Source organism: Camelina sativa, chromosome 6 (assembly GCF_030686135.1).
Source record: "Camelina sativa cultivar CO46 ecotype springtype chromosome 6, ASM3068613v1".
Lineage (NCBI taxonomy): Eukaryota > Viridiplantae > Streptophyta > Magnoliopsida > Brassicales > Brassicaceae > Camelina > Camelina sativa.
Genome location: NC_141885.1, coordinates 2,586,150 through 2,610,869, shown reverse-complemented (window position 1 = coordinate 2,610,869; position 24,720 = coordinate 2,586,150). Strand labels below are relative to the sequence as shown.

The 24,720-nt window shown below is 37.8% G+C and overlaps 1 protein-coding gene across 1 annotated transcript; it reads right to left on the bottom strand.

The window, feature by feature from the left end:
- Positions 1-8,873: 8,873 nt before the first annotated feature.
- LOC147942173 (uncharacterized) lies at positions 8,874-12,886 on the bottom strand. The gene is made up of 8 exons (XM_087455955.1): positions 12,592-12,886; positions 12,075-12,549; positions 10,611-11,013; positions 10,314-10,529; positions 10,032-10,116; positions 9,879-9,932; positions 9,493-9,665; positions 8,874-9,350 (listed from the first exon to the last, which is right to left on the bottom strand). The coding sequence occupies exons 1-8, from the start codon at positions 12,884-12,886 to the stop codon at positions 8,874-8,876; spliced, it is 2,178 nt and encodes a 725-aa protein (XP_087312081.1).
- Positions 12,887-24,720: the final 11,834 nt, after the last annotated feature.

The following is a 24,720-nucleotide window of genomic DNA, read 5'->3' as shown; positions in this document are numbered from 1 at the left end:
TAAAGTAAGCGAGAAATCCTGCCTGAATCTAAAGACGTTGCTTGCTAAGGATGAGAAAGCGTCTGGTCAAAGAACAAGCCCGTCAAAGTCATCCATCTTCTTCTCAAGAAACACTTCAGAGGTGAAAAGACAAACCGTGATGAGAGCAAGTGGAATATCTAAAGAGGGGGGAGTAGGAAAGTACCTTGGCTTACCAGAGCATTTTGGGAGAAAGAAGAAGGATATCTTCTCCTTTATCGATGATAGGATTAGACAAAGAGCCTTTTCGTGGTCCTCAAGGTTTCTCTCTCAAGCCGGGAAGCGTACAATGTTGAAGAGTGTGTTGACAGCAATGCCAACTTACTTAATGTCTTGCTCTCAGTTGTCGGTGTCTCTGTGCATAAGGGTCCAATCTACACTGACTAGATTCTGGTGGGATTCAAAGGCTGAGAAAAGGAGTATGTGTTGGGTGGCATGGGAGAAGCTGACGGGTAGTAAAAGGGATGGTGGTCTAGGCTTTCGCGACCTCCATTCTTTTAATGCCGCTTTGCTTGGTAAACCCTCTTGTTTGTTGGCTCGTACCCTTTTGGGGAAATATTGTCAGGAAAAAACGTTTCTGGAAGCGGACTGCCCTAACTCATCATCTCATGGCTGGCGAAGTGTCATTGTGGGGAGAGATGTTTTATTAAAGAACCTGGGCTGGGTGGTTGGTAATGGGGAGTCTATCAAGATCTGGGAGGCTTCGTGGATTTCGTTGGAATCCCCACTTCAACTGTATGGCCCGACTGTTAGAATTGCGGAAATGTAGAGGAGAGATTAAGAGAATAGTTTGAACAAGAATAGAGAAAATAAAGTAAAAGACTTAATTAGATAATTTCTTATGTTTGTTACATGGTCTAATATAGAGGTTTAAATGGCATATAGTCGTTAGGTGTGAGTGTAAGCTGAAAGGGACACAATGTGGCTTGTCTCGAACTTGTGCAAGGTGAAAGCGACCCGTCCTCCCTTTGTTTCACTCACATTGCCCGCCTACCAAAGGCACACACGTGATTCTTCATTCTTGCTAGATATTTAAGCTCTTCTAGATCCTTCTTTCTCATGGGCCTCTTTGTTATAAGGCTGCTGCTACACATCTCACTCCAATGGCCCTCATAGCCTCATTGCTTCGACTGAACGGACACTTGTACAGATGATTGTACGGACACTCACCCTTGATCTCATTTTCCTTCTTCTCATCAATACTCCCCTTCAAGTTTAGCCGAATGCAATGGCTAAACTTCCACTCCCGTGAAGCATCACCTCGTTTAAAACCTCAACATATAAAACCACTTAGGATAAAACTACATTGAGGGAAAAAGAGTGTGATGACCACGGTGGAAGGATTGAGATCATGGATGAGTCAAGTCCACAAGACCAAGTTTGTTGTGAATATGAGAGCAAATTTGACGACTTGCAGCCTTGATGAAGTTATCGGCGAGCTGATCCTTACTTGGTGTATGACACAGAAGTGTAACGCCTTCTTTAATATTTTCCCGGACCTTATGACCATCTAACTATATGTGCTTGGTTCGTTCATGGAACACCGAGTTTGTTGCGATATGAATGGCAACTTCGTTGACGCAATGCATAGGGATATGTGTGGAGGATTTGATGCCTAGGTCTTCAAGAAGCGCCTTGAACCATGTGAGCTCAGTAGTGAGCTTTCTCATTGCTCGATATTCAGATTCTGCGCTTGACATAGAGACCACCTTTTGCTTCTTTGTCTTCCATGTGACTAAGTTGCCTCCTATAAAGGTACAATAGCTGGTTGTAGAACGCATATCCGTCCTATCACTGCCCCAATCTGCGTCACAATATCCAACTAGCTCGGTGTTGGAGTTCTTTCCCATCCAAATGCCTTGTCAGGGGCTCTTCTTGAGATAGTGAAGAATCCTTTCCAAGAGGCTCCAATGATAGGTGGTGGGAGCTTTCATGTACTGACTCACCTGATTCACGGCATAGCAAATGTCAGGCCGAGTAAGTGTTAAGTAGATTAGCTTACCCACCAATCGACGATAGGGAGAGGGATCTTCATATGGTGGATCCTTTCTCTCCCCTTGTCGTTCTACTTGATATCCATCAGGAAGTGGTGTCTCCACAAGTTTAGCTCCTAGCTTTCCTGTCTCACATAACAAATCAAGAGTATACTTCCTTTGTGAGAGAAAGAAGCCTTCCGAAGAGCAACAAAATTCAATCCCAAGGAATTATTTAAGCTCTCCAAGATCTTTTATGTCAAAGACCGACTTAAGATGAGCCTTAATATCTTGAATACCTTCTTTGTTGTCCCCGGAGATGATTAGATCATCAACATAAATGACAATAACTATACCTTTGGAGCTTTGGAGGGTGAAGAGAGTGGTATCCATGTGAGACTTCTTAAAACCATGGCTTATAAGAGTGGTGCTCAGCTTATGGTACCAAGATCTCGGCGATTAATCTAAACCACATATGGCTTTTCTTAATCGCAATACCTTTCCCGGAGTAATGGTGTCTTCAAGACCAGGTGGTGGTGTCATGTATACTTCCTCATGTAGTTCTCCTTGTAGGAATGCATTTTTGACATTCATCTGCCATAACTCCCATGAAAGGTTAGTAGCAAGTGAGAGCACAACCCTTACAGTATGTAGTTTTGCTACTGGTGCAAATGTGTCTTTGTAATCTTCCCTATATGTTTGAGTGAAGCCGCAAGCGACTAGTCGAGCTTTATATCTCTCTATTTCTCCATTGCTCAAATATTTGATAGTGAATACCCACTTGGAGCTTACGGTTCTTTTTTCCTGGTGGAAGATCAGCTTCATCCCAAGTGTGATTGCGCTCCATTACTCCAACCTCATCGTCAACAGCATTCAACCATTCCTTACTTTCTTTGGCTTCCTCATAGGTTTGTGGAATGTTGTGTTCATCGATTTTGCTGAGGAATGCTTGATGATCAGCCGGTAGTAGCGCAAGAGAGCAAACGGCTTGAATCGGATGAGAAACAGCTTGATTATTGTAGTAAAATCTTTTATCTTTCCATGTGGATGGATGTGACTTCATCCTTTGGCTCCTTCTCAATGGTTGTGGCGTCAGTTCTGTTGTGTTGACCGATTCGAGGACTTGTTCATGTTCTCGTTCCTCATGTGTCAACTCAAGTGTGTTCTCCCCTTCCGGCGCCTGAACCGTGGAGTCAAGATCATGAGTTTCAAGAGCTGGATAATCTGACGTTGGAAGTATTTTAGTCGAGTCAGGTGAAGTATCCTGGGACACATTTTGGTTTTGCTTTGGCGAGATGCCAAGGTGATCAAGAAGGAACTTGAGGCTTGCGGATCGATCGGTTGGAGTTGCGAGATCCTTTAGATCATTCCAATCTTTCTTAGCAAAGTATCCTTGTTCTTCAAAGAACTTGACATCCCGAGACACAAATGTGCGACTATTGATCGGATCAAAGCACTTGTATCCTTTTTGCGTGATTGAGTAGCCTAGGAACATACATCTTGTGCTCTTTGCTTCAAGTTTGTTCCTTACCTCTCCTGGTACTAGAACAAAACAAACACACCCAAATAATTTTAAATGACTTATGGATGGTTTAAATTGGTTCAATACCTCAAATGGTGATTTATCTTCCAAAATCTTTGTTGGAATACGATTGATGAGGTAACATGCGGTCAAGACTGCATCTCCCCAATATCTCTTTGGTACATTAGCATGGAACATCATTGATCTTGCTACTTCCATCAAGTGTCGATTCTTTCTCTTAGCCACTCCATTTTGTTGAGGAGTGTATGGGCAACTTGTTTGATGTATAATGCCATGCTTTGCTAGGTGTTCTTTGAATTGATTGCTTGTATACTCGCCTCCATTATCTGTTCTAAACACTTTAATCTTAGCATTAAATTGATTAGTAACATAATTTTGAAAGTTTATGAAGGCATCTATCACCCGATCCTTAGAGGGAAGCAAAGTAACCCAAGTATATTTCGATTTTTCATCTATAAAGGTCACAAAATATTTGTTGTTATCCCTAGAATCACATGGTGATGTCCAAACATCTGAATGAACTAAGTCAAAGTATTTTTCATAAAACGTAGTGGACTTAGAAAATACGGGTTTACAATGTTTGCCAAGAATACAAGCTTCACAACTAGAATGATCAAAAGAAACATTAGGTATTATCAATTCAAAGGCTCGAGAATGAGGATGAACTAATCAAGCATGCCACATAACATTAAATGAAACACCAAGATGAGAACTAGGAGAAAAAGATTTAGGTGAGCTTGATGAAATATCTTCAAGAATATAAAGGTCATCTTTGGTTCCACCTTCACCAATCAGTTTTCCAGTCTCAATATCCTGAAAGTAAACATCATTAGGCCCAAATATAGCATAGCAATTAAGTTCATTAGTTGCTCTTTTAACCAACAAAAGATTAGAAGTGAATTTAGGCATATAAAAGGCCTTAGATTATTTGTTAAACAATTTTAAGTTTCCAACTCCTTGAAATGGTATCATATCACCATTAGCAATTATAACATCTCCTCTAGACGGTCAATATTGTTTAGAATATCCGAGTTACTAATCATATGGTGAGAAGCACCCGAATCAACAACAAGTGAACTATTAGGCTTTAGAGTTAAGAAAGTTTTACCGGACTCCTTGAGAGCCAAGGACTTGAAGAATGCTTCCAAGTCTGATTTCCTCACAAAGTCGTCGGATGTTGTCTCTTCTCCACTCTTTGATGAGCCGGCAGCTTGTTCATCGTTAGTGTGAGTGAGGTTGGCTCTTGGATCTTTGTTGTTGAGTTTACTCGGTCTCAAGTGGGGGTGAAGGAACCCTCCTTTTGATCTTCGATCCTCCGGCTTGAATGTTTTTTTTGTTAGCCGTGACTAACTCCCCTTTACCACTAAATAGGCCAAGTGAGCCTTGTTCCTTTTGAATTTGTGAGCACACATCATCAAGGCTAGGGAGCTTGTCAGACCTTAGGATGTCTTTGATGAGGTCATTGAAAGTCGGATTGAGTGTGAGGAGTAGAGCAAAGACCTTGTCTTGTTCCCTTTTCTCGTTGAGTACCGCCGGATCCATGGTGTTTGGCCTAAGCATTTCAAACTCGGCCCATAGGGATCTGAACTTGCCGAAATGCTTGTTAAACTCCATATCTTCTTGGCTCAAGTCGTTGATAGCTTTCCTTACTTCAAAAACATGAGTCAAGTTGGAGATGTTTCCAAACACATTCTTGAGAGTTTCCCATAGTTCACTCGTTGTCTCACAGTATGAGTAAGCTTCAAGGATTGGGGCTTCAAGAGAGTTTTGGAGGATGGAGAGAACTGTTTGGTCTTCTTGGAACCACTTGGCTTCTTCTTCTACGAGCCTAGCTTCCTCTTCATCCTCTTCGATGGATTCTTTTCCATCTTATTTGGTGGCTTACTTTGGAGCTTTTCCACCTTCGATGTGGCTCCAAAGTCCGCGGCCACATAATGCGGTTTTGGTGGTTCTTGACCACAGGAGGTAGTTACCTCCTTTGAGAACGGTTGGTAGCACCAGCGGCTTAGAGTTTTCCATGGCCGAGGGACAAATCTTTTAAACTGGAGAATGAAAGTGGATCAGTGAACTAGAACCAAGTAAGAATGACAAGAATCTTGAGAATAAAGAGAATAGAAGAATCAGATTGTCAAAAACGACAACATGGCTCTGATACTATGTTAGAATTGCGGAAATGTAGAGGAGAGATTAAGAGAATAGTTTGAACAAGAATAGAGAAAATAAAGTAAAAGACTTAATTAGATAATTTCTTATGTTTGTTACATGGTCTAATATAGAGGACCACAGGGCATATAGTCGTTAGGTGTGAGTGTAAGCTGAAAGGGACACAATGTGGCTTGTCTTGAACTTGTGCAAGGTGAAAGCGACTCATCCTCCCTTTGTTTGACTCGCATTGCTCGCCTACCAAAGGCACACACGTGATTCTTCATCATTGCTAGATATTTAAGCTCTTCTAGATCCTTCTTTCTCATGGGCCTCTTTGTAATAAGGCTGGTGCTACACATCTCACTCCATTGGCCCTATTAGCCTCATCGCTTCGACTGTACAGACACTCATACGGATGATTGTACTAACACTCACCCTTGATCTCATGTTCTTTCTTCTCACCAATACCGGCTACTTTAGCCATTAAAGACTTGAAGGTATCAGATCTCTTCGTTGCATGTACCCGGGAGTGGGATGTTGAAAAAGTTGGGATACTTCTCCCACACTTTAAAGATGTAATCCTCCGCATCAAACCAACCAGATTGGGAGCCCAGGATAAACTAGTCTGGTTGGGCAATAAAAAAGAAACTTATACTACTAAGTCAGGTTATTTTGTGGAAAGAGGGTCCCAACCCACTGTTTTGGGACAACACCTAAGGTCAGTCAACTGGAAAGCCGAAGTTTGGGCTATTAACATGGCCCCAAAGATCAAGGTTTTCATCTGGAAATCTCTCCATAGGGCTCTACCTGCGAAGCAGCAGCTCAAGGACAGGCAGATTAACATACCGGTGGCCTGTCACCATTGTGGAAAGACGGAAATTATATTACATTTGCTCTTTCTCTGTCTGTTTGCATAGGAGGTGTGGAGGTACGTTCCTCTGTCACATGAGCTTCCTTTCGAGCATGTGAACATAGAACTCAACGACCTCGACCTGCGGAGCCACCATCCGGGTCTTTTCTCCCTCACGAAGGACAAGGCATGTTATGTGCCTCGGATGCAGCCTGGCAGTCAAATTTAAGAGTGGCAAGTCTGGGATGGACAAGCTCTCTACTCTCCTCTGGGTCCCTATCCCACCACTCAGCAATTTGTGAAAATGTTTCTTCATCTCTTATGGCAGAAAGCCTTGCGTGTTGAGCTGCAATTCATACTGTAGTCAGACTAGGTTTCGATCACCTCTACTTGGAGTCTGATTGTCTACAATTGGTTGGATCTATAAACTCTCGATCAAGTCTTTTGGAAATCCATGGCATATTGTCGGACATATTTTTATCCCTGGACTGTTTTGCTAATTTTACATGTTATTTTATTTTTATCCCTGGACTCCATTGCCAAGAATTGTCTAAGGGTGTATACCCAAAACTTTGGTTGATCAATATATATTTGGTGCACAAATATATATATATATATATATATATATATATATATATAATAATCATTAATAATAAAGATTATAACTAACCGTAAACTTCAGTTTTGAATTTTGATCTCTATCACAATTATTTGATATAATTTTCAAACTCTGTCTTTTACCTTTTTTAGGCAAAACAAACTATGTCCTTTTTTTGTTCAAAACAAACTCTATGTCTATGATGTCAAAAAATCAAAACAAAGACACAAAATGTTTATCCTTAGTTATGCGCATGGGAGAAGACAAAATATCTAGTTTAGTATTAACTAATACTTACTTAGCAGTAGTTGGTGGAAAATAAAATTTTAATTGATTTGAAAATCTTTTAGGTTATGCTTACCCAATTTGTTGAAATATATCAAGATTATTCGAATACAAACAGGCGTACATTATATATATATATATATATATATATATATATATATGTACTTTATAAATGATGTATGCATAATGCATCCGAATGATGATACAACGACAATATTAAAAAATCAATATGTTACATGTTTTGTTCATAGATAAGTTAGATAGATCATATATATTGCAAAGTTGTAGATCAATTAACATGATGGGTTTAAATAATAATTTGTAGATCAATGACCGGATTTTTTTTGGTTAATTCAGAGTAAATTACCAGGCTTAAAGAGGGCTTGAAACTAAACTCTGGGAGAGGTGCAACCCACGGATAGACCTTCTCTCCGGATATTTAAATGGGCCGTTAGATAGACCCATATCCGTGTAAAGGTGTCCAGGTAAAAATGACTTAGTTTCGTACAGCAGAAGAATCAAACCTGAAACGTTGTAGCGTCCCATTCCCACTCCCTACCATTCGACCACAAGCTCCCGGATATTTTTGATAGAAATACAGCATCAGTTGGATTACGCTGGCTATTAAGTAGTTAACTACATTGCATTTGATAATAGATACAAGCATCATGGTTATAATCCACTCAGGCATTTAGCGTTCCCATTTACCCCACCATTGTTATATTCAAAAAACATTTGCTATTCGTTTTATAAAATGTCCTCTGTGTGTAGTATAAAGAATTAAAATCTCAAGTTACACATTTATATTATCTCTTTTCACTTTTATATCTACATATCGTGAACCTTTCAAGTTAAAACCTCAAGAAAATATAATGAAAATAATTGATTTGCGTTATGTATACTGTATACATCAATGTTGAATCGTATACCAAAAAAATTACTGAAACATCAATTCCATTAAAAGAATCTGTTTTATAAATTAATTAATTATTTACCAAAATTGTAAGTTCATAATGTAAGAATTACAAACAGATGAGTATGAGAAGAATAGAGAATGATATAGAATGATCAAGAGAGAAAGAGAGAAAGAGAGGGCGGCTAGGTTAGAATAGAGGAGAATGAGAGATTCTCATTCCTTCTATAATAATGACCTAGTTACAAACTATTTATAGGGATACAATAGAGTCTATATAAGGAATCTACTAGAATGTACATTTATAATCGTAGGAAGAACGGGTTCTTATATCCTAAAAAGAACATGTTCTTATATCATAAGGAGAACACGTTCTTATATCACAAGGAGAACGCGTTCTTAGTGTGTTCATGTTCACACTCCCCCTCAAGCTTAACCATTTTGGAACAGAGGTTAAGCTTGAAACTATGACCACCCACCTCATTAAAAACCTTAGTATTGAAAACCCATTTGGGACAAAAACATACTAAGAGAAAAAGAGTATGGAGTCAATAGCTTAGGGTCTTCATCGGTGGCCTGGTTAGGTCCATAAGTCCAAGTTTGGAGTGTATATACTCGCAAACCTTGGGGCTCGCTGCTTTGATGAAGATGTCCGCCAGTTGTTCAGAACTCTTGGTGTGAGATGGCAAGATAACTCCTAACTGAACTTGTTCTCTGACTTTGTGGCAGTCCACTTCTATGTGTTTCGTCCTTTCATGAAATACTGAGTTTGATGCAATGTGAATAGCGGCTTCATTGTCACAATGCATTGTGATCGGCTTTGGAGTCTCGATGCCTAGATCCTTCAAGAGAGCATTGAGCCACATGAGTTCGGTTGTGAACTTCCTCATTGCCCTGTATTCAGACTCTGCACTTGAGAGAGATACCACCTTTTGTTTCTTACTCTTCCAAGTGACAAGATTTCCTCCAAAAAAACGTGCAATAACCAAATGTTGAGCGTCTATTTTCATGATCCCCGACATAATCTGCATCACAGTATCCTACCAGCTCTGCATTTCCATTACATCCCGTCCATATGCCTTGTCCTGGTGATCCTTTGAGATACTTGACTATTCGGCTCACCATTTTCCAGTGATGTAATGTTGGCTTCTGCATATGTTGACTCACCTGGTTCACAGCAAAGCATATATCATGTCGAGTTATGGTGAGATAAATAAGCTTACCTACCAACCGTCGGTACTGTTTTACATCTTCGAAAGGAGCATCATTCAGCTCCCCCTTACGATCGGCCTTGTAGTCTTCTTCAAGTGGAGTTTCAACTGGTTTTGATCCAAGTTTACCTGCCTCATTCAAAAGATCAAGTGTGTACTTTCTTTACGACAAGAAGAGTCCTTCTTCAGAACGACAAACTTTTATCCCAAGAAAATACTTTAGTTCTCCAAGATCTTTGATATCAAAAACTGATTTAAGATAGAGTTTGGTATCTTGAATACCTACCTTGTCATTCCCGAAGATGATAATATCATCAACATATATAAGAATGACTATAATACCTCTTTGGCTTGGGTAAGTGAAAAGAGTGTGATCAGCTTCTGATCTTCTAAATCCTTTTTCCATCAATGTTGAACTAAGTTTATGATACCAAGCTCTTGGTGATTATTTCAACCCATATATTGCTTTCTTTAATTGAAACACCTTTCCGGGACCAATAGTGTCTTCAAGTCCTGGTGGTGGTCTCATATAGACTTCATCTTCCAGTTCTCCTTGTAAGAACGCGTTCTTCACATCCATCTGCCACAATTCCCAAGATAGATTAGTAGTTAATGAGAGCACTACTCTTACCGTGTGAAGCTTGGCCACTGGAGTGAATGTGTCAGAATAGTCATCTCCATAAGTTTAAGTGAACCTCTTGCGACAAGCCTGGCTTTATATCGTTCTATCTCCCTTTTACTCTTATACTTTATAGTGAATATCCATCGAGATGTCACAGCTTTCTTTCCTTTTGGTAGATCAGCTTCGTCCCATGTGCGATTCTTCACCATTGCATTAGTCTCATCTCCGACCGCATCACGCCAAACTTTATGTTCTTTAGCTTCCTCATAACTTTGTGGAATCCAATGCTGATCAATTTGAGTGAGAAACACTTGATGCTCAACAGGAAAATGTGCCAGAGTGCATACAACTTGTATAGGGTGAGCAACCGCCTGACTATTGTAGAAGATGCGAGGATTTTTCCAGTTCTTAGGAGAAGACTTGAGTCTTTCACTTCGTCAGAGGGGAATAACTTCAATAGCTTCATCCTCTGTAGCCTCAACCTTTGTAGCCTCATCCTCTGTAGCCTCAACCTCTGTAGCCTCAACCTGAGTCGGATGTTCTTCCACATGATCTTCTTCCTCTAATTTAGGTTCTTCTCCCCCGGAAGCAAGATCATCCTCCTCGGATACACGTTCTTCACCTAGATTTTTCAGTTCATCTTCAGCTTTATCATAATCATCTACTTCTTGACTATGAGGACTATCAGTTTCTTCCAGAGAAGAACAAGGTTGATGTTGATTATTCGCAACTCCAAGCCTTTCAAGAAGAATGCGGAGATTGTCTACTCTATCTGATGAAGAGTAGGGAAGATCTTTCAAGTCCTCCCAATTACTTGTATTATAGAATCCCTTAGATTCTAAGAACTCGACATCCCTTCAGACCAGAACCCTCCTAGCTTCAGGTTCATAACACTTATATCCCTTTTGAGTAGTTGAGTAGCCAATAAACATGCTCTTGACACTCTTAGCGTCAAGCTTGTCACGCTGCTCACCTGGTTTTAAGACATAACACACACATCCAAATACACGTACGTGATTAATAGACGGTTTAATTTTGTTAAGTACTTCAAATAGAGAGATATCACTCAGTGTTTTTGTTGGAGCTCGATTGATCAAGTAGCATGCTGTTACAACAGGATCTCCCCAGAACTTCTTTGGTACATTTGTGTGAAACATCATAGATCGAGCAACCTCCATAAGATGTCTATTCTTCCTTTCAGCTACGCCATTTTGTTGGGGTTTATAAGGACAACTTGTTTGGTGAACAATCCCATGTTTGGCCAAATGTTGTTTGAACGCATGACTTGTATACTCCCCATCATTATCTGATCTCAAAATTTAATCTTGCCATTATAATGGTTAGTCACATAGTTTTGAAAGTTTGTAAAAGCATCAAGAACTCTATCCTTAGAAGGAAGCAAGGTTAGCCAAGTATATTTTGATTTTTCATCAATAAAAGTAACAAAATATTCATGATTTTCACGAGATAAGCAAGGTGAAGTCCAAACATCAGAATGAATTAAGTCAAAACAATGCTCATATATAGTTGAGGACACAGGAAAAACAGTTTTGCAATGTTTACCAAGGATGCAAGCTTCACCATCATTATTCTTAAACGAAATACTAGGCAACAAAAGTTCCAAAGCACAAAAATGGGGATGACCAAGTCTAGCATGCCACACTGAACTATTAGCCTTATCAAATATTGATTTAAAACATGACGAAAGGGAAGTAGATAAGTTTGAATCCTCAAGCACATAAAGATCATCTTTAGTGGTTCCTTTTCCAAGCACTCTACTCGTTTTAATATCTTGAAAATAAACATCATTAGGGCCAAATATTCCATAACAATTAAGATCATTAGTCGCCCTTTTAACTGATAACAAATTAGAGGTGAATCTAGGCATATAAAAATCTTTAGATGTTTACTCAAACAAGTTTAAGTTTCCTATTCCTTCAATAGGTACTTTATCTCCATTGGCTATGATCACATTTCCTAAAGTCGGTTTTATATCTCTAATTAGCTTAGAATCAATAATCATATGGTGAGAGGCTCCAGAATCAACAATAAGAGGTTTCATAGCATTGAGAGTAAGATAGGCGTTACCAGAAGACTCTTTTAGAGCCTTGATGAGTGCATCGAGATCAGATTTTCTCACCAACTCCGAGGAGGCTGCTAACGCTGATCTGTTTCCTTTAGTGATTTGAGGAACCATTAGAGCTTGTATTTCACCATATCCACTCGCTTGATTCGCTCTTGGATTAGTTCCTCTCGGGCGAAAATGTGGATGAAGAGCCCAACATTTCTCCTTAAGATGTCCAGGCTTCTTGCAATGATCACATATGAACCGGTTCTTTCCATCATTTATATAGTAGCCCTTGTTTGCAACAGCTACCTCTCCTTTGTTGGCTGTGATAAGATCACCTTTTGCTCAAAACAAACCAATGGAACCATGCTCCTTTTGAATTTGATTGCACACATCATCAAGACTTGGAAGCTTATTTGAACGAAGAATATGTTTGATGAGATCAATGTATGACGAATTCAACGTCAAGAGCAAGCTAAACACCTTGTCTTGTTCACAGCGTTCATTTAGAACCACTAGATCCACCGAGTTAGGCCTTAAGATTTCCAACTCTGCCCAAAGAGATCTGAACTTCCCAAAGTGTTTAGTAAACTCCATGTCTTCCTGGTTGAGATTGTTAATTGCTCTCTTTACCTCAAACACACGACTCAGATTGGACATTACCAAACACATTTTGTAGGGTATTCCAAAGATCCTTAGCTGTCTCACAATATGAGTAAGACTCAAGAATCGGAGCATCCAAGGAATTTTGGATGAAGGCTAAAACACTTTGGTTCTCTTGGAACCACTTGTCGTTGTCACACACAACGATCTCTTTCCTTATTGTTTGGTCGTCGGCTCCTTCACAGCTTCATTGCTCTCAATGTGCTTCCAGAGCCCGTGACCGCACAGTGCTGTCTTTGTGGTTCTTGCCCATAGCAAGTAGTTTCCACCTTTGAGTGTAACAGGGATGATTAGGGTTTTGATGAGATCCATGATGATATTCTGGTGCGGAAGAGGAAATTTTGAGAATAAACACAATAGGAGCGTTACTGCCTGATACCATGTAAGAATTACAAACAGATGAGTATGAGAAGAATAGAGAATGAGATAGAATGATCAATAGAGAAAGATGGGGCTGCTAGGTTAGAATAGAGGAGAAGGAGAGATTCTCATTCCTTGTATAATAATAACCTAGTTACAAACTATTTATAGGGATACAATGGAGTCTATATAAGGAAACTACTAGAATGTACATTTATAATCGTAGGAAGAACGGATTCTTATATCCTAAGAAAAACACGTTCTTATATCATAAGGATAACACGTTCTTATATCACAAGGAAAACGCGTTCTTAGTGTGTTCATATTTACACAGAAATGGTCACAATATTATTACTAGTGTTTAAATTTTGGTAAATAATTAAAACGTAGCAATTTTTGTAGACCACCTTTTAACTTCCAGTTAGAAGTAAGAACATTGGTATAAAAATGTATCGAGAGGAGTAGAGGACTAATCAATTCAAATCATTCTCAAGATTAAGTATTATATCCTACATACACTTGTGACTTTCTCTACAAGTCTACAACTATGCACTCTAATCTCATTACATCAACTAAGAGAAATTTATATTATCTTCTAAGAAAAATGAGTATAATTGAAGAGTAAGGACAAACAACATACACGTTACAGCAACTTGTTAGTTAGAATTAACAAAGAAAAAATTAGTTTAAGAAAAGTAAAGAGAATGCTGATATTTATCGATGGAATGTGATGAAAAAAGAAAGCAAATGCTTGATGCCAAAAATATATATATATATATATACATATATATACAAAGCAAAATGGTTATCCACATTTATATTGTTTGGATTAATTAGTTTAATATCGCTGGAAATTATTATCTTAACTTCTTCAGTGACATAAACTTAATAGTTTATACTTATACTATTTGGTGCGACATAAGAAACTTGCTCAGTTAAAGATCAATGAAGTATACTATAATGACACTTGTATGACTGCGCGAAGTCATACCCACGCATCTACTGTCGGCAGCCGGGTAATATGCTAAAATCTTGTGTTATTGTGTATCTGATTTCTTTTTTTTTTAAGTATTGTGTATCTAATTAGTATTATAAAAATACCAATATTGTACTATATACTCCCAAATTACACATCTATTTTATTGGGGATCGATCGTATTCTTAATTCGTTTCATATTTCTCAGATCAAATACGAATATCAAAGGTCGTGTCTTTGAAGTATTTCGGATAAGTTTTTGGATAAGATCTACTAAAAAGAAAATAATATACATGTAACACCTTCTTGGAGCTAGTTTAGATAATGGTGATTACTTTCTTTCTTTTTGTCAAGCAGATAACGGTGATTACTAAGCAAATAAGCTACACGTTTTCAAAAAAAAAACAAAAAAAAACAAAAAAAGCTCGAAATAGATTGAATACTATTTACAAATGTAGCGTGTATAATATATCTTCAACTTACTTTCTTACATTCCTATTAAGTAATTAACCTTAATAAAAAATTATTGAGACATCAATACATAAAAATCAAAAATGAGAAATAAGCAACTTAATTATTGGAATATATTTTGTATTTGTTTACTTTTTATATTTAGTTTTTTTTGTTTGTTTCTTGAAAATTTGGCAATTCCAATTTTATTCATGGATCTTGCGCATGTTTATCAAGATAATCCAGTCTAATTTAGTGAGCATTTTTAATTTTATTTTTGTTTGGAAACTAAGCCGGATTAGCTTTTTACTTCTTTTTACGATCCAATATAAAGGGAAAAAATGTTACTCTTGACTCTTTAGTCTTTATTAAGATGTATTAATAAACTACAATGAGTTTCCGGACGTTTATTTTTGTTTTTGTTTAATAGGAAAAAGTTCAAAGAATAGTGGAATGAAAATGGTTTACACTTTACAATGTTGCGGTACCAATGACATCAGACATTATTTACATTTATCTTACAAAAAGTTGAAAATGTGAGAATTTATGATCTGATCTATGAACCAATGATTTCTTTAAACTCTCTTTTGATTAATAGAAAATCTGTTTACAAGTTTGTTCTAAACAATTTTCTAATCTCTCAAAACTCTCTTTAAAGAAACCTCACGATCTCTCTAAGTTCTTAGCTCTTTTCTTTTCTTAAGGACTAAAACTTAGTAGCTAGGTTAACTTTCTCTTGTTTGTGCTAAAGTGTTCAATCGGCCTTAGCACCCTATTTATACAACTAGGTCTTTGCCACACAATAGGCAATCTACCTATTCTAATCCTAATAGGAATTGGACAATTTCCTTTTCCTTTATGTTTAAGGAAATTTCCTTCTTTCCTCATGTTTACATTCCTATTGTAAACATGAAGTTCTTTACTCTTCTAGAAGCTTCTCGTGCCTTCTACTCTTGTGTAAGTCTTCTTGATTGTTAATAAACATCCCGATGTTCTGTTCTTGTACTTGTACTCTGTTCTTCTGAAGTAGTTCACCTTTTGAACATATATCACATCTTCAATCTCCCCCTTTTTAACTTTGTGTTTCTCAAGCATAATAAATTTTGGCTTAGATAAAACAAATATCTTAAAACCAAGGTCAACAGTTCATAACAGAATCCTAAAACGGATCATTAAGCCAAAGTCAAACATCCAAACAAAATGAACCAAAATGATCACCGAAAAAACTTCCAAAGTTATAATGAAAACACAAAGCTAAGCTCAAAGCTCCCCCAGAATCTCAGACCAGCTAGAAGCTAAGCTCAAAGCTCCCCCAGAATCTCAGACCAGCTTCTTCTCCATCTCCCCATGCTTGAGAATACAACAGTTAAAAACAACTCAAATCATCTTGGAAAGTGGATGATTCTGTATGAGCCTCTGTACTACTTCTGTAAGTCTCTGAAGAGCTTGTGATGTATCGACCAAAGCTGCATATGAACTCTCCTCATCTGCTTGACCTAACTGTGGCACACGAATGCTACCCAACTGAATTACCTCAGATGCCGAAGAAAATCCCTCATTTGTTTGTTCTTGAACTGGTATAGGATGTCCATCCTCAGTGAGTAACCCGTGTTTAACCCCATAAGCATATCCAGTTCGAACATCTTTAGTGTAGAACTTAGCTGTAACTTCTTCTTCTGCATTTGACCACTCAAGTGGACCATCCTGAATCTTAAGAGTTCCAAAAATTGTCCGAGGAAAAATCACACGCCTTGAAGGATCACTCCACTTCATACCCACAATCTGATCATAGATCAGCTGTCCGAGATCAAAACGAATACCTTTAATCAGCTTATACACAACTCGAGCACGTTCGACTGAAGGATGATTCGGATGAACAGATGGAACCCAGTTATAAGCAGCGAACATCAAAAGAGCTGCAACCTCTCCAGGAAGATCCCTAACTTTCAACTTCGACCAAGGCAACTTATCTTTTCCACTTAGAACTACTGCAAGCTCATTCTTACTCAGCTTATTAACCGCATCACTGGCTTTGTTCTCATCTAAAGTCAAATAATCTAGATTAAACGCCTCATTGATCATCCTAGGAGAGAATTCATACCACTGCCCTCTAATGAACACCTTAACACCATCTTTGGCCTTTTCGTTTGGTAAATTGGCATAAAACTCACATATCACTTCCTTGACATATAACGATAACCCTTGAACTGATTCTTGTAATCCCAACTCCATGATTTTATCAAAAATCCCAAATTCATCAGGTTGCGAGAAATCTAAATTCCTTTCTTCTATAAACTCCCTAGTTATAAGCTGGGAATACCTGGCTTGAGCAGCTTTTTACACAAACACATCAGACCTAAACTTTCCCCTTGTCCTCTTGTCACTTGATTCTGCGAATTTTGACCGCTTCGGTGTAGAAGAAGATCCTTGCTTTGTCTTTCTCCGTTTTACTGTTCGACGCTTAAGCGATTCTTGCACACGAATTTCCTCAGGGTCAGAATCGATTTCCTCATTACCAATGGTTTCTTCATCGCTAATTTCTTGTGCCGATTCATTCTTTGAAGATTCTTCATCTTCCATCTCAAAGACTTGATCATCTGGTTCCGATTGGTCATTCTGTGAAGAATCTTCACCTTCTATTGAATCGATTTGAGCATCACCACCGGATTTATCGACAAAGTGAGATTGATCTTCATCACTACTCGATTCATCAACCAACTGAGGTCGACTAAACCTAGCATCATCTCGAGTTTCCGTTGATCTCCTTCCTCCTCTTACCAACCCTCGTCGAGTTGATCTCACCATCTTCTCAAATCGTCGATACACCCGAAGAACACCACACAATGTTTTTTTTTCTTCGATACAACCAAAGACAATACCAAATAAAAAGTCTTATTATTATCTTTTTTTATCTTCTCCCCATCGATACAACCTATGCTTCATAAATCAAACAAGTCTCGAGCAAATCTTCTTAAAACTTTAACCAAAATTAAACCGATTTTCTCCAAAAATATAATCAAAATCATATAATCCGCTCAAATTAAACCATTTAATTAACCTTAAACTCCACATCTTCTCGATCTTGCTCTTGAACCAGCCCCACAAAGACTCACATCTCACAAACCCCAATTGAATTTCTTAAAGTTGAAAAACGATTAAAATCTAAAGCCTTTGTGAATATATCTGCTAACTGATCTTCAGTATCAACATGATCAATCTGAACCTGCTTTCTCTCAACCAGTTCTCTGATAAAGTGATGTCTTACATCAATGTGCTTGGTCCTTGAATGTTGAACAGGATTCTTAGAGATATCAATTGCACTTTTGTTATCACAATATACTTGTAGTTCCCCTGAATCCATACCATAATCAGCTGACATCTGCTTCATCCACAATAATTGAGTACAACAACTCCCCATTGCTATATATTCTGATTCAGCTGTAGACAAGGACACTGAATTTTGCTTCTTACTCAACCAGGCTATTAGATTGTTGCCTAGAAAGAAAAAACCTCCACTTGTACTCTTTCGATCTGTTACACTTCCTGCATAATCTGCATCACAGTAACCAACCAACCCTTTGTTCGAACCTTTAGAGTACCAAATCCCAAAATCAACAGTTTCTTTGACATACTTGATAATTCGCTTGACTGCTTCAAGATGAGACTGTTTTGGTTTTGACTGATACCTTGCACATATACCAACACTAAAACTCAAATCTGGTCTACTAGCTGTAAGATATAGTAAGCTCCCAATCATTCCTCTGTATTGCTTGACATCTACATCCTTACCATCAACATCTTTTGACAGTTTCAATGAAGTGCTCATAGGTATCACAACTTCTTTGCACTTATCCATCTGAAACTTCTTAAGAAGTTGTTTAGCATAAGTACTTTGTGAAATAAAAATATCTTGATCTGACTGTGTAATCTGCAACCCAAGAAAATACTACAATTCTCCAACCAGACGCATCTCAAATTCTTGTGTCATACTACTCACAAATCTATCCACCAACTCTTTTGAAGTACTTCTAAAGATAATGTCATCAACATAAATTTGAACCATCATAATATCACCACCTTGTTCCAAAATAAACAGAGTCTTGTCCACACTTCCCCTGTTATAGTTCTGCTCCATAAGAAAACTAGTCAGCCTTTCATACCAAGCTCTTGGGGCTTGCTTCAAACCATAAATAGCCTTTTTTAGTTTATATACATACTCAGGCCTAATTGGATCTTCAAACCCTTTGGGTTGTTCAACATACACTTCCTCTTGCAAGATCCCATTCAAGAAGGCACTCTTAACATCCATTTGAAAAACTTTGAAGTTCAGAATGCAAGCCATTCCAAGAAACAGTCTTATTGACTCAAGCCTTGCTACTGGTGCAAAAGTTTCTTCAAAATCTACACCTTCAATCTGTGTATACCCTTGTGCAACTAATCTTGCTTTATTGCGAACTACAACACCACTCTCATCAATCTTGTTTTTGAAAATCCACTTAGTACCAATAATATTCACATCTATTGGTCTACGAACCAGTTCCCAAACACCATTACGCTCAAACTGTTCTAGTTCTTCTTCCATGGCTATGATCCAAAAATCATCTTGAACAGCTTCTATATGATTCTTTGGTTCGATCATTGACACAAAACACTCATAGAAAACAGTTTCTAGAGTTGTAAAGTAACTTGTCATTTTCTTAAAGTCAGTCTGCACTCCTCGAGTCTTCATTTTCTCATTTAAGTCCCCAATAACATCAGATGCGGAATGATTCTTATGAACTTGTTGTACTTCTTCTGGTTTTGTAACTGGAACATCCAACTCAGAAACTTCATTGTGTGCTTTAGTGATGCTTACCTGTTCTGAATCACTGTCTGAATCATCATCTTGTACAGCTACAGATTGATCGTCAAAGACTACATTCACTGATTCCATGATTAAACATGTACGTCTGTTGTAGACTCTGAATGTTGTACTACTTTCGGCATAACCCAAAAACATGCCTTCATCACTTCTGGAATCAAATTTGCCAAGATAATCTTTGTCATTTAAGATATAGCGTTTTCATCCAAACACATGGAAGTAACTCAGATTTGGTGTTTTGCCTCTCCACAACTCATAGGGTGTTTTTGTAGTATCCCTTCGGACATAAACTCTGTTAATTATATAACACGCAGTGTTCAATGCTTCAGCCCAGAATTTCTTAGAAACTTGATTTCCATGTATCATTGCTCTAGCCATTTCCTGAAGAGTTCTATTCTTTCTTTCTACTACTCCATTCTGTTGTGGAGTCCTTGGTGCTGAGAATTGATGTGCAATCCCATGTTGCTCACAAAACTCCTTCATAGCCTCATTTTGAAATTCTCCACCATGATCACTTCGAATTTTCTTGATTCCTCCTCGTTCATTCAGTAGTTGTAAAGCTAAAATCTTGAAGCTGTCTATTGTATCTGACTTCTCACGAATAAAACGAACCCAAGTGTATCTGGAGTAATCATCAACTAAAACAAACACATATTTCTTTCCTGCTAGGCTTTCTACTTGCATTGGTCCCATTAAATCCATGTGAACCAGATCCAGAGCTGATTTTGACTGAACATATGGAACCTTTTTGTGCTGAATTTTGACCTGTTTTCCCTGATTACAAGGCCCACACACCATATTGTCTTCCCCTTTAAGCTTAGGTACTCCTCGAATTATCTCTTTATTCACAAGAGTAGCAAGATTCCTTGTATTCATATGTCCAAGTCGTTGATGTCATAGATCTATACTCCCTCTAGCACTGTAGCATTTGATTGAATGTTTCTCCCACATGTAACAATTATTCCCAGATCTTACACCATATAACTTGACATTACCCGACTCATCCAATGCTTTGCAATCAACTTTTGTGAATAAAACTGACAATCCTTCGTCACAGAGTTGACTAATGCTTATTAAATTTGCACGCAGTCCTTGAACTAGATACACATTCACCAGTTGTGGAAGCTCTGTATCACGTGTTGTACCTTTGCCTTGTATAAAACCATGACTTCCATCTCCAAATGTTACTGTACCTCCTTTCAATTTCTTGATATTCTGTAGATTACTCTTTGTTCCAGTCATATGTCTTGAGCAACCGCTGTCAAAAAACCAAGGCTATGTGTCTTCTTGTTCTTCAGTAACCAAAGCCATATCACACATTGATTCCGTTTTTTCTTGTTCTTCAGTACTCATGGCCATATTGCATCTAAACCTTGATCCTGAGGCTACCATTGATTCCGATTGATATAGGTCAGCTTTCTTCATCCAAACTTGTCTTCTAACTCCATTCCAGAAAAATCTTCCTTGTTGCTTTAAGGTACAGACCTTCTGCCAATATTTGTAACAAAAACGTTTGTAGTGACCGATTTTTCCACAAAAGTAACAAGTCAAAGATCCATTAGAAACACCATAAGATGTCTCCTTCTCAGATTGATAGGCTCCCGCAGATACAAATTTGGTTGTCTGTGATTTAGCTCCCATGTTCTCATTAAAGCCTAATCCTCTATGAGTCTTCTCAGTTCTCCCATAGCTCAAAATTTTGTCAAGTTGCTTGGTTCCTGCAAACATATGAATCTTCCTATTTTGTTGGTCTAATTCAGTTTGTAGTTCTGTAGATTTATTCCTTTCTCTAAGTAGCTCTTCTTCAAGCTTGTCAGCTTTTGCCGATAAGACCAACTTCTCTTTCATCAGATCTAGCGAATCTTTAGCCAGCTTTTTCTCATCCACCAATTCATTCTGTAACGACATAACAAGTGCTTCTAAACGAAATTTTTCAGTTATCAAAACTTGATTTTCCTTTCCTAGAGAAATAAGTGTATTTCGCACTTCCTTGTAACTCTGAACAATGTCAAGAACTTCATCTCCTTTTGATTCTGAATCAGTTACTTCTTCCCCATTCTCAAATTCAGTAATACCCACCATAGCTACTAAATTAATGAGTTCTTCTTCGCTACTGCTATCACTATCTGATTCATTCTCAATGCTAATCATAGACTTTTCTTTCTTGACTTTAGAGTTGCTCACACATTCCTCATGTGTGTGTCCAGTCCCTTTACAGATTGTGCACTTGGCATCTCGTAACTTGATTGTTGGATATTCTCGGATAAAATGACCATATCCCTTACATTCATGACACTGCATATCAGCCTTTTTGTCTTCACTTGTCTTCTTGAATGAATTACTCTTCTTTTGACCTTGACCTTGTTCTATCCTTCTTAAAGCTCGATCAAATCTTCTTACCAACAAGCTCACAGCATCTTCTTCTCCTTGATCAGTTAAGTCTTTGCTTACTGCTAGAGCTATTCCTTTTGATTTCTTAATCCCATTAAGGTCCATCTCGTGTGCCTGTAGCATTCCAACCACTTCACCGTAACTGAGATTTTCTAAATCTTGAGAGACAGTTAAGGCTGTTTTGTATCCCATAAACCTAGATGGAAGACACCTTAAAAACTTTTTGACTAACTTCTGATCCTTATACGTCTTCCCAAGAGTTAAGGCTTCTTGTGATAGAGCACTCAACTTTGAACTAAAGTCTGAAATTGATTCATGTTCCTCCATCTTTAGATTCTCAAATCTAGAAGCCAACATATCCTTTCTTGAATTCTGCACTTTTGTTGTACCTTCATAATGAATTTGAAGGATATCCCATGCTTCTTTAGCAGTTTCACATCCTTGAATCAAATCAAACTGTTTTCTCCCAACACTGCAATGAATAGCACTTAAGGCTCTTGAGTTGTATTTTGATCTCTTTTGTTCTTCATCAGTCCATTCTGCTTCGGGTTTGGGAATTCGCTTGCCTGATTCATCCTTGATCGTTGGTTCCTCCCACTTTTCTAGAACAGTCTTCCAAGCAAGGCGGTCAATACCTCGTATGATGGATTTGATCCTCGACTTCCAAAACCCATAATTTCCATCATCCAAGATGACTTTGTTGTTGTTGATCAGATCTCCGTAGCTATCCATCCTGTCCGCAGAATCTCACATGTAGTAATCCGAACAAGTGTTGCTCTGATACCAATTGAAAGTGTGAGAACTTATGATCTGATCTATGAACCAATGATTTCTTTAAACTCTCTTTTGATTAATAGAAAATCTGTTTACAAGTTTGTTCTAAACAATTTTCTAATCTCTCAAAACTCTCTTTAAAGAAACCTCACGCTCTCTCTAAGTTCTTAGCTTTTTTCTTTTCTTAAAGACTAAAACTTAGTAGCTAGGTTAACTTTCTCTTGTTTGTGCTAAAGTGTTCAATCGGTCTTAGCACCCTATTTATAGAACTAGGTCTTTGCCACACAATAGGCAATCTACCTATTCTAATCCTAATAGGAATTGGACAATTTCCTTTTCCTTTATGTTTAAGGAAATTTCCTTCTTTCCTCATGTTTACATTCCTATTGTAAACATGAAGTTCTTTACTCTTCTAGAAGCTTCTCGTGCCTTCTACTCTTGTGTAAGTCTTCTTCATTGTTAATAAACATTCCGATGTTCTGTTCTTGTACTTGTACTCTGTTTTTCTGAAGTAGTTCACCTTTTGAACATATATCACATCTTCAAAGGTGTGGCAGCGTTAATTGTACATATAATAATGTTTTCTTAGCAGCAATTTAAATAATATCTTTGTGACGGAGAGATCTTATCTATCTTCTGTTCACGAGCCAACAATAATAACGCTTTTGGTTATAAAAAAAAATTAATATGAGAGACTAACCTGAAAATAGCCCAACTTCGCTAATAGCCTAAATTCAACTTCGGCTAACTAGGTGATACTTAACGTTTAGAATTTAATAACTAAACTTATCAATCAAGTCACGGATATTGCAAGACTATATCAGTGGATAGAAAACTAGTAATAGTATCATCAGAGCATGGGCTACTTGTGGACCAGATGTAGTTATACCCCTCATTCCGAGTAATAAATCAAATCAAGTCATAAAAAAAAAATGATTATAAAAATAACCTAATCTATTATTTGCTTACTAATTCATTACAAGAGCTCGTCACACTTTTAAATTAAACAATTAGTTAGTGACTAGTTCCTCGTGTTATCACTTCAAGTTGCTTTTGTTGAATTAGTTTCAATACAAAGAAAGAAAAAAAAAAAGATAATTGGTCGAACCCATGGGACCAAATTTCCCCATACAAATCTATTGCCATTGGTTGAGAAGCTGATTTCTAAGGAGCCACATTGTTACCAGAAAGTAATAAAGTTTACTTAATTTTCTAACAATTTGTTTGTTCATTTGTGCAGATTGATGTATATTGTTGACTATCCGGATGGTACGCGAAAACTCTAACACAAAGAGGTAAAGAGGTCTTATTAGAATCGATCGTTTTAGGGATGTCCGTTTTCATCATGACCTGTTTCAAACTTCCTAAAACAACTTGTTCAAACCTGGAGAGTGTGATGGTAGGTGGAACAATATCAAGCATGCAAATAAAATCTACTGGCAAAGTTGGGAGAAGCTGTGTTTACTAAAAGATCTAGGAGGAATGGGTTTTAGAGATTAAAACTTTCAATCAAGTTCTACTGGCTAAACAAACCTAGAGAATTCTACAATTCTTTGATTGTCTCTTTGCTCAGGTGATGAAGAGTAAGTACTTCCCTACCTCACACTTTCTAAAAGCTAACCTGGGAAGAAGACCATCTTTTGCTTGAAGAAGCATCTTACATGGGAGGGATCTTCTAATCAAAGGTTTAACCAAAAACATAGATAATGGTAAAACTATAATGGTTTGGATGGAAAATTGGACTGAGGATGGTGATTTGTGTCCACCTTGGAGGAAAAATAGCTTTTTCAACCCTAATCTCAGAGTTTCTGAGCTGATTGATAAAAGAAGAAGATTTTGGGATCCCCAAAAGTTGAAAGAGCATTTTTTGCCGGTTGATATTCATAGAATCATCAAAATCAGACCGGTGCTATATCATGAGGACTTCTTTTCTTGGTGATTCAACAAGAGTGGTGACTTTACAGTCAAATCTGCTTATTGGCTAGCCTTTCAATCAAGTAATTCAGCTATCAGAATCCA